This window comes from Olea europaea, unplaced genomic scaffold (assembly GCF_002742605.1).
Source record: "Olea europaea var. sylvestris unplaced genomic scaffold, O_europaea_v1 scaffold1959, whole genome shotgun sequence".
Classification (NCBI taxonomy): Eukaryota; Viridiplantae; Streptophyta; class Magnoliopsida; order Lamiales; family Oleaceae; genus Olea; species Olea europaea.
In genome coordinates, this window is record NW_019237435.1 from 196,364 (window position 1) to 207,852 (window position 11,489).

General features: G+C 36.0%; 2 protein-coding genes across 3 annotated transcripts in view; both read right to left on the reverse strand.

Annotated features, from left to right (window-relative positions):
• Positions 1–711, reverse strand: part of LOC111379254 (putative glutathione peroxidase 7, chloroplastic) — a 6,655-nt gene extending 5,944 nt beyond the window's left edge. The window contains exon 1 of the mRNA XM_023002604.1: positions 571–711. Within this exon, the coding sequence (XP_022858372.1) occupies positions 571–711 (141 nt within the window). The remainder of the gene's footprint in view (positions 1–570) is intronic.
• A 5,274-nt stretch (positions 712–5,985) lies between these two features.
• LOC111379262 lies at positions 5,986–8,824 on the reverse strand. Of its 2 annotated transcripts, none has more exons than XM_023002619.1 (4): positions 8,275–8,824; positions 7,014–7,084; positions 6,713–6,893; positions 5,986–6,614 (listed from the first exon to the last, which is right to left on the reverse strand). In XM_023002619.1, the coding sequence occupies exons 1-4, from the start codon at positions 8,380–8,382 to the stop codon at positions 6,471–6,473; spliced, it is 504 nt and encodes a 167-aa protein (XP_022858387.1). In that variant the 5' UTR covers positions 8,383–8,824; the 3' UTR covers positions 5,986–6,470. The 2 variants fall into 2 exon arrangements, with proteins under 2 accessions (XP_022858387.1, XP_022858388.1); XM_023002620.1 differs by having other exon boundaries at positions 6,731–6,893; positions 8,275–8,823.
• Positions 8,825–11,489: the final 2,665 nt, after the last annotated feature.

Genomic DNA, 11,489 nt, shown 5'->3' on the forward strand with positions numbered 1-11,489 from the left:
ACAATAGACCTCACACATGACCATTCTAGACACAACATAGTTCTCAATGTTGTGTTCGTTTTGGCCATGAACACGTCGCCTGGTTCTGCAAGTGTTTGTTCAAGGATGTAGCCTTCCCAACCCTTATAGAAGCGGCCCCACTTCACACTCACATAGGTGACCTCTTAACTCAGTCTTTCACAACAACGGTTAATGGTCATTAAAAGCATAGCTTAGTCTGCATCTTCCAATTATTGTGAGCACCATAGGAATGAGCAGAAGGAGAACCTTCTCAGTGATTCACACAGATATACATGATTTAGTTGTCCCTTTGAACCTAGATCCTGGGATCTCCATTCAGCTAGGTTGGGTTTCCACCATGATATCTTTCAACGTCATAGGCTGCAAGCCCATTCCCCTCGATGCTTTTTCAACTAGCTCTCGAGTTATCCCTTTTGTTAGTGGATCCGCAATATTATCCTTTGACTTCACGTAGTCCAGAGTGATAATACCTTGTGAGAGTAGTTGTCAAATGGTATTATGTCGTCTTCGAATATGTCGAGACTTACCATTATACATATTGCTCTGTACCCTACCAATTGCTGATTGATTATCGCAATAAACACAAATTGCAGGCATAGGCTTTGACCATCTTGGAATATTCTCAACAAACTGGCGAAGCCACTCTGCTTCTTCAGTTGCTTTGTCCAAAGCGATGAACTCTGATTCCATTGTAGATCTTGCGATGCAAGTTTGTTTGGACGATTTTCAAGAGACAGCTGCACTACCAAGAGTGAAGACATATCCACTAGTAGACTTGGAATCTGACATATCTGATATCCAATTTGCATCAGCATACCTTTCAATTACTGCAGGGTATCTAGAATAGTGCAGTCCAAAATCACAAGTGTACCTTAAATAATGTAATACCCTAAAAATGGCTTTCCAGTGGATAGCACCTGGGTTACTTGTGTAGCGACTCAATCTGCTAACTGAGTATGCTATATCCGGTCTCGTACAAGTCATTAAATACATTAAACTCCCAATTATCCCAGAATATTCTAACTGTGACACACCATCACCAGTGTTCTTGGATAAGTGGAGACTCAAATCCACTGGGGTCCTGGCCACAATAGTATCTGACTTGTTGAACTTGTCTAGTATCTTATCAATGCAATGAGATTGAGATAACACAAGTCCATTTGGTGTTCGAGTAATTTTTACTCCCAAAATGACATCCGCGAGACCCATATCTTTCATGTCAAACTTTGAGTTTAACATATTCTTAGTGGCTTTGATAATCTTGTCAGAGCTACCGACAATGAGCATGTCGTCGACGTATAGACATAATATGACATATCCATCATTAGTGTCCTTGACATATACACACTTGTCGCACTCGTTGATTCTAAAACCACTAGAAAGCATAGCATTATCAAACTTCTCATGCCATTGCTTCGGTGCTTGCTTTAAACCATACAGCGATTTAACCAGTCTACAAACTTTCCTTTCTTGACCTGGAGCTAAAATCCCCTCTGGTTGCTCCATGTAGATTTCTTCATTCAAATCTCCATTTAGGAAAGCTGTTTTTACATCATCTGATGTATTTCCAGATTTCGCAAGGCCGCAATAGCAATTATCATCCGGATAAAAGTTATTCTCGACACAGGAGAATAAGTATCAAAGTAATCTAAGCCTTCCTTTTGCTTATAACATTTGATTACTAGCCGAGCTTTATATTTATCAACGGCTCCATCCGCTTTCATCTTCTTCTTGAAGATCCACTTGTAGCCCAAAGGCTTACAGCCCGGTGGAAGATCTACTAATTCCCAGGTATGATTCTGTAGGATAGAATTGATTTCACTCTTGATGGCTTCTTTCCACAGATGACCATCCGGAGAAGATATAGCTTCCTTGTAGTTTTGAGGATCATTCTCCATCAAATATGTGAGAAAATCAGGGCCAAACGTCGTAGAAGTTTTGGTCCTTTTGCTCCGTCTAGGCTCATCCTCACCTTTTTCAACTGGATCTTTATTGCTGCCAGAAGCAGACGGTTCCATAGTCCATTTAATAGGAGTTAACTCTTTACAAGGAAATATATTCTCAAAGAATTGTGCATTTCTAGACTCCATAATCGTGTTCGGATGAATATCAGGTACATTTGAATAATGTACAAGAAATCTATATGCACTACTATTTTGTGCATACCACCAATGAACACACAATCAACTGTCTTAGGTCCAATCTTGACCTTCTTAGGAGAAGACACCACAACTTTAGTAAGACACCCCCACATTCGTAAGTATTTATATGAAGGTGTCCGACTTGTCCAAAGTTCATACGGAGTCTTATCCATATTCTTTCTTAACACTTTATTCAAAATGTAATTCGCAGAAAGAATAGCTTCTCCCCACATGTTCTGTGGTAATCCAGAACTAATCAACATAGCATTCATCATTTCTTTTAACGTTCGATTCTTACGCTCAGCAATTCTGTTCTACTGAGATGAATAAGGTGCAGTAGTTTGGTGAATTATTCCATGTTTAGCACAAAATTCACCAAATGGTGATTCATATTCACCACCACGATCACTTCGTAGCACCTTTATTTTCTTGCTAAGTTGATTTTCAACTTCATTCTTATAAAGAATGAATTTATCGATAGCTTCGTCTTTACTTTTAAGCAAGTACACATAACAATATCTCGTGCTATCGTCGACAAAAGTAATAAAGTACTTATTGCCGCCTCTTGTTTGGACAAATTTCAAGTCACACACATCACTGTGGACTAATCCCAATGGCTCGGTACTTCTTTCAATACTATGAAACGAAGACCTAGTAAGCTTAGCCTCAACGCAGGTTTCACATTTATGATTTGAATCAATTTGAAACCTAGGCAAGTAGTTTAGTTTGCTTAGTCTACATAATGCATTGTAATTTACGTGACCTAATTTACCATGCCACAGATTAGGAGACTCAAGCAAGTAAACAGAAGGAGTTTTCTCATTATTCATAACAGTTGGGGTTACAGCAATTACATTCAATTTAAACAGGCCATCAGTCATATAGCATTTCCCAACATAAACTCCTATTTTGGTAATCACCAGCTTATCCGCTTCGATGACCATGCGAAAACCATTCTTGCTCAGAAGAGACCCAGAGATCAGATTCTTGCGAATCTCTGGCACGTACAACACATTAGTTAGAGTAAGCTCTTTGCCAGAGGTCATCTTCAGGATTACCTTGCCTTTGCCAAGCACTTCAGAAGTTGCAAAATTTCCCATGAACAACTTTTCACCATTTGTAACTGGTGCAAAAGTAGTGAACATGCTCCTGTTGGAGTAGACATGGCAAGTGGCCCCAGTGTCTAGCTCCTTAGGGTTAGACCCCACCAGATTAACCTCACTAATCACCGCCGTGAGGTTTAGGTCAGACATGTCATCTGAGAGATGATCTCTCTCATTTCCAACCATATTAGCCTGAGGACGCTGCTTGTTATCCCTCCGAGGCTGACGGCAGTCTGTCGATCGATGCCCAATTTTGTTACAATTGAAGCATTTCCCGTTGAATTGGAACTTGGGTTTCTTTCCTACTCTACCGGTAGGCTTCATCTGAGACCCTTTCTTGGTCTGCTTTTTATCTTTCCAATTTTTGTTTCCCTGTTTGGCTTTAAAAGAATGACCTTTCTTGGTACCAGAACTCTGGCCGTGCTCTAGGACATTGGCCTTCTCAGAGTAAGAATTCCCTGACTTACGTTCAGCCCGTTTGTTATCCTCCTCAATGCGCAGCTTGATAATTAAATCCTCGAAAGACATCTCTTTCCTCTTATGCTGCAAATAGCTTTTGAAAGCCTTCCACTAAGGAGGTAGCTTGTGAATAGCAGTAGCCACCTGTAGAGATTCTGACATGATCAGACTCTCAGCATGCATTTCTTGCAAGAGCACTTGGAACTCTTGCACTTGGCTCACCACTGAACGTGAATCAACCATTTCGAAGTCCATGCATCGACTGGCTAAGAATTTCTTAGACCCAGCATCCTCGGTCTTGTACTTCTTTTCTAAGGACTCCCAAAACTCCTTAGCAGATTTCTTTACCACATACATGTGATATAGAGAATTCTGTAGGCCATCCAAGACATAGTTGCGACACAAAAAATCAGCACTTTTCCATGCATCCCAAGCCGCACGCCTATGCATATCAGTGTCGTTTTCAGCCACGACAGGGGCATCCTCGGTGAGGAAACGTGCAAGGCCCAAAGTGGTAAGATAAAAAAATCATCTTATTCTGCCATGTCTTAAAATTAGTACCAGCAAACTTATCCGATCGAATTGCATGATTCACCAGAAATGAAGCCGGAAATGATGGCAAAGGTACCGAGGCCGCAACCCTAGGTACTGGCAAAGGTATTGTGCCAAATTGGATTACCGAGGCCGCAGTCGTAGGCAAAGTGGGGTTCATTCCAACAAAAGGAATCCCGCCACCAATTGTCCCATCAACAGGAGGAATGCCAGTCGAGGTCTCCACAGGGTTCACAGCGGTCCCAACAGTGTTGCTTCCATTGTTCACATCGTCATTTCTATGTGACGCCATTTAACCTTAGAACACGCAACAAATAATTTAGAATAATTATAGATTTGAGATCAAGTTATCTGTTCGAGAAAAATAAACTGTAGAACATATTATCTTTGTCCAAATATCAACAACTTAACAATCATTTAAAATTGAATTAAAAATCATTACCTAATGACTGAAATTTAAATATTAAAGGAAAAATCAAGCAATAATGGGCAATTATTACCGATAATTAGAAAATAGTTACCAAATGATTTTAAAATTATGTAAACAAGTAATCATTACATTAATGAGGCAATCATTGACTATCATCATTAAATGATTTTAATATCATGCAAAACACCATCTCTGAAAACCATGTAGAGGGAAGAGATAAAATCATGCAAATTATATACCAGACAATTATACATAATCCATGCAGAGACAAAAAAAAGTATAAACCATGCAAAACCACCTAACTGTAGAACCAAAACCACGCAGGCATGAACTAAGAAACTTCCTGTAAACCAATTTTTTTTTTTTTTTTTGCCTTCTTTCGACCTTATTGATTTAAACCTAATAAATTTACGTAATTAAATAGATAGATTGTCAGCCTTTTTTCCTAAAGGACAAATTAAGTAAACAGCAAACAACTGGAGGTGAAAAAAAAAGCCGACAGTAATCAACTGGAAAAAAAAAATCGATTCTCAAAATTTCCCGAAATGAGAATTCGATTTAAGCTTGTAGGGAAAAATTGGAGAATCAGAATAAATCAACCAAAACTGAAGGCCCGTGTTTACACGGTTTCCTTAAATCGAATTCGCCCTTTAGCAAAAAAAAAAAAAAAAAAAAAACCAAGGCTGCTGGAAATGGAGGAGGAAACTAAACTTTTTTTCTTTGTTGTGTTTTCTTTTTTTTTTTGTATTTCTAGCCAAGAGTGATCCTCTATTTATAACAATATAGGAGGAGCTTGCTCATAAATACATTGAATAGGGAGTTACAACATGGATGAATGAACAGGGTGAAACCGACATATTTCAAATGGGAAGAAACTGATGTTTTCATACGCATTCAACATGTATTCAAAATGATGAAACTGATAGCATTCAACATGCATTCAAATTGATGAAACTGATGTAGTGAACATTCAAAACGTAACTAACTTTTCATTCATTATTCAAAATATTCCAACAACTTTCAAAACAATCATTAAGTTCTCGTGATTGTGTTCATTTCGACAGTGAGCTTTCCTAATTTCTTTGTGTTAATTTTTATATGCAAGAGACTAAGCTATCTGTAGTCTGCGAAAAAGTACTCAAAAGGTGGTGCAATTTAACTACGTGCAAGGGGAAATGCACTCGGGATTACAAAAATATAATCAAATGAAGAAAATGTTAATGAAAAGAATTAGGAAAGGGGAAGAAAATACATCTAGAGGAACCAACAAGTCACAAAATCCAATAGTAGAAAATGCAATCACTTTTTCAAAACAGGCATGTTTACAACCCAAATAGACATTTGTACGTAACTTGATATAGACCTTGACAAATTGACAGATAAAAAGACTAGAGATATGATTGTTGACCGATAACCAGACATCGAATATACTTATTGATTTAGAGAAGGGTTCTGCAAAATCTACATATATTATCCTATCTGCTACATTTCTCGAATAAGACGTTGGGCAAAGAAAAAACCTAACAAATGAAGAGCTGCTAGCTTTCCTTATGATAGCAAATGAAATTTTCAGTGGGTGCGGGTTCACTATATATGACGATCTAAATTTTGATCTTACGAAATGTATTTAATTATGAGAACATAAACATCACTGTAAAAGATCGAGTTGGATCAGCAATCTATAAGAACAATGGCGACCAACGATTAACTATGTCTAGCAAAATAAAAACTACTGAGTCTGCTCATCTGAAATATGCACTGATATTAGGCCTGAAGAGTGTACTGATCATGCTGTGAGATCTTCCTCTTGCCAACTACTTTATCACGAATTAAGCCACTCTTCGGCCCATTGCCAAATCCAGGTTCCTTCTCAAGAACTTGGTGTTGTCTTCCATCCTCCTCACTTTTCTGTAACATAGTAGAAAACCTTTACATTAATGAACCAATTTAGGCTTAAAGATAACAAAGAATTTATATATTTACATTCTTTAAATCAATTTGATTACCATAAGAGAATTCGAGACCGGAATCGCGTCTGAATTTCCAGCTGCAACTTCAGAGGCACTATGATTTCTTTCCCCTTCAACAACATTGATTTCTTCATCTAAATTTTGCAAATGTAGAATATCTTTCCCCTTATTTGAATCTTTAATTCTATGTAAGATTTTCCGTCTTTGCCTCAAACATCTGAAATTCGTCACTTACAATGTTCAATAATCGATGACAATCAGATTATGTTTTCTTCTGTTTACCATGACAAGGGAAAACAATCGTCAAACACTCAAATTGGCTATGCAAAAATCATACCTGACTTCAGCAAAAACTTTATCTCTTTTTCGCTTTGCAGCCTTCAATTTCCTCTTCTTTGAAACAAATTCCTGATAACAATATGAGAATTATGCTTATGGTCATGAAAAATGAAGCAATACAAAAAGAAGAAGAGTTATGGAAAAGTGGGATCTTTTCGGAGAATTTTGTGTCTATTTTGACTAGAAACCGCCCAATGAACAAAACTCATCCGCTACGCATATACGATCCATTTGGGCCAATTTCTATCGTTTAGGGCTCTGAAAATGCATTTTTAGTTATTCCAAATATTTCTTAATTTTTTAGATTAGAATTTTAATCATTCGGTGTTATTCGTTATCCTTAATTTTTATCATTATCTAAAGTTAGTCGTCACTAAAGAATTTAGTTATTATCCAAATTTTATATACTGCTCTAAAATACAAGTTGTAAGCCTTGTGCCTCAAAATTATCCCCTTTCTTGGTATTTGATACTTCAAATGAACAAGTTTGAGTACTTTTGAGATCATGTTATTTCCTAAAAGCTTCCGCTATTGAAGATAAATCAATCTCAAATTAAGTATTCACATAAAACATACTCCCAATAAAACTTACATGAATTTTATCATAAAAAAAAAAAAAAAATTAATTTAGGCTTTTAGTACCCCAAAAACTTGATCAAAACAATAGATAAGAATCAAGTTTAAAATCCTAAAAAATAAAAAAAATAAAATAAAAATTCAAAAAACTAAGGCCCTGTTCTCTTTACTGTTTTCGGGTCGTTTTCTGTTTTCGATTTTTCAAAACGGTGAAAACGTGTTCTCTTTCCCCTTTTTGAAAGCGAATTTTCGAAAACGAAAAAAAATTTGTGAAGAAAACACAAAACAACTTTTTTGTCGTTTTGGGCGTTTTCAGTGTAAAACTTGAAAACGCGGGAAACACTTTTTTTTTTTTTTTTTTTTTTTTTTAAGGAGGTGGTGTGGTGATTCTCAAAATTTAAAAAAAAAATTAAAAATTAAAATTTTTTTTTTTTGGAGGAGATAGAGTGGTGATTCTCAAAATTTCAAAAAAAAAAAATTTAATTTTTTTTTGGTGTTTTGAGGTGGTGTTGTGGTGATTCTCAAAATTTAAAAAAAAAGAAATTATTTTTTTTTTTGTTTTGAGAAACTAACAAAAAGAACGCATTTTCAACAATTTCAAAACAAACACTCAAAACACAAAATTCAAAATGAATTCAAAGCTCAAAACACAAAACTGAAACACAAAGAGAACACCCCCTAACCTTTTGCAATTCCAAGAATTCATTCGCAAGTGTTTGATATTTGAGCTTCGCCTTACCTTCTTCATCAACAGTATGAGATTGATGAAAATCCGTCGAAGCCCTATTCATCTTCTTGTTCAAACTCTAATGCCAACAACGAAAACCCAAAAAAATCCCACCAAACCCCGGTCAAAAAAATCAAAAAATCTCTGAACTTTTACACACGTACCAGCAACGAAGCCTAAAAATCCAAGAAACCCACAAGCCCAGGTTACACTCATAAACTCATATTCTTAAGTGATAGGGGAAAAACATTGGGGGAAAGTGGTTTGTGTGGTTGGAGGTGAATAGGAGACATGTTTTGTATCTCCTCCTCCGGTATCTTCCTTACCATCTCAATTCCTTTTTTCGTTTACAAGTTTTCCTTTTATATTTATTTTCGACATAAATTCCATTAAAGAAGAAATAAAGAAACATGCGTGTATGAGTGTAATTGTTGTAGGATTTGGATTCGTGGTATAGAGAGACCGTGTTGGCGGGGGACAATTTTGTAATGGCCATAGTGCAGAAAAAGGCCAGACGTTAAATGGCTGCAAGGCAATTTTTTCCTTTTTAAAGTTCTTCTTAAACAACATTAATAATTCATATTTGGATAATGAAATCTAAGCACCAGCTTGTTGGAAATCAGTGTTTGTGTTAGTATATATTTTATGTCCTATTAAATAGGTCATAATTTCTTGTATTTAATTAAATCGATAATTTAAACTAGTATTAAATGTCAATAGTGCTAAATAATATTATTTTGACTTTTGGTCATAAGTTCGATTCCTCTACCAACACTTTCTCAGTTGAGTTTGTCGTGCTGGACTTGTTTAATGCGGTTTACTTGACTGGTGTGATTTACAGGCTATTGCATCAGATCGAGGATTTACCCAATGCGCACCCGAATGATAGCAGCTGTAGGTTTCCCCGTCATAAAAAAATAAAAATAAATAACATTATTCTTAATAATAATCTTCTTCTTTTTTAACGTTTGTGAATGCTTTTTTAAAGCTTATAAGTTAAAATATTATTTTTATTCACATTTTTTCTTAATACCTACCTATTGTTTCGATTTGATAAGAATTGGATTTGATAAGAATTGATTTACATTCTATGCGTAACAAATTAAGATAGGCGTGGAGCTTGAATTTGTGGCTTTCATTATATTGAGTTAACTATGTTAATGCGCGTTCAACTTTGGGTATGGTCACGTTTTATTCACTGTATTTCACATTGCACCCATTAGTCACTCAACTTTAGGCCATTGCACTCCATTACACACTAGACAATTTCATTTCTAATGTGTGCCTAACGAAATAAATATGTGGTAGTTAATTCTTTCCTAATTAAAAATCAAATTTCGGCCTATTAAATTGCAACTCCCAAACAAGCCTTACCCAATTGAAATGAAATCGTGAGTTTCTGAATTAAATTGAAACCCCAAATCCTTTCTAAACCCCAGACCCCAAATCAATTTTGCCCCACAATTGAAAGACCAAAAAACTTGGGTTGTTGAAGCCATGCACATGGAAAGACCACATGGCTAAATCTCGAACTTGATATTATTTCACATGTATAAAACTTGTATAATTAAAATTGATTCCGATCATCATGTGTAAGAAACACGTTCATTTAGGGAAAACAATACTTCAACAATATCAGGCGTTTTAAGGGTACCATCGTATCATTCAAAACATCCACTTGAGCACATCAATTATACTCTGTTGGGGATTGATTAAAAACCAAATGAAAAAGAAGGAATATTGAATGCTCGAAATTATACGTAATATAGTGATGCTGCACTTTTTTATGATTGTAGAAGAGAAGATATTATATTGTAAATTTTGTGACTTCGATACTATTAATGGCTCGAGTTACATGGGTATTTATAGATAAGATTTAACATGTATCTAGCTTAACTCATGAATCAACATTGAATAGATACGTTTCTCCTCCTCTAGTACATTAATGGATAAATGCATGTATAATTATAATTCATGAATCTAGATAATAAATGCAAATTACCTTTCCAACACCCCCTCTTAATTTGCAATTTTGAGAATGTCTCTTGCCTTTTGAAATTTCTCAACATAGATCGCCTTGGTTAGAAAGTCTACAGGTTGCTCATTCGTTCCAATGAATTCCAAGCTGATTTCACCATTACTCACCATATCTCGGATGAAATGATGTCGCAACTCTATGTGTTTTGTTTTCGAATGAAACACCGGATTTTTTGTCATGGCTATCGTAGACATATTGTCACAATAAATTACTGTGGGCTGTTTTTGAACTTGTTTCAAATCTGCTAGTAATCGTCTCAACCAAATAGCTTCGCAAGTTGCATCTGTAACAGCAATATACTCAGCTTCCGCGGATGATAACGCTACTGTTTTTTGCTTCTTTGAACTCTATGAAACAACATTAGTTCCGAGACAAAATAAATAACCTGAAGTGCTTTTTCTATCATCCAACGAACCTCCCCAATCACTGTCGCTATATCCAATTAACTTGCTCTCATTTTCTTTTACATATTAGATGCCTATTTTCTTTGTTCCTTGCAAGTATCTCACGACTCTTTTAGCTGCTGCAAAATGAAGTTGACTTGGTTCATTCATGAACCTTGAGATCATGCTCACGGCTTGAACAATATCCGGCCTTGTGTTTGTGAGATAAATCAGTGAACCAACAAGACCCCTAAACAGTTTTGCATCTATTTTTTTTGCTCCGTCATCTTTTCTCAACTTATCGTTCGCTGCCATAGGAGTTGAAATTAATTTGCAATTCTCCATATAAAATTTCTTCAGAAGATCTTCTGCGTATTTCTCTTGAGAAATAAATATTTCTCCTTTGGACTACTTCACTTGTATTCCAAGAAAATACTTTATGACTCCTAAATCAGTCATCTCAAATTCATTCATCATTTTTCGCTTGTAATCCTCGACTAACCTTATATTGGTGCCAGTGTAGATAAGATCATCTACGTAGATGCACACAATCAAGAAATCACGATCTTGCTTCTTCACATAGAGAAAGGGCTCATTAGGACTTCGATGAAATCCATTCTTGAGAAAATAGTCATCAATCTTGCTATTCCAAGTTCTTGGAGCTTGCTTCAGTCCGCAAAGTGCTTTCTTGAGGCGATACACTTTATCTTCTTTCCCTTTCACTCCAAATCCTTCAGGTTGTTGTACATA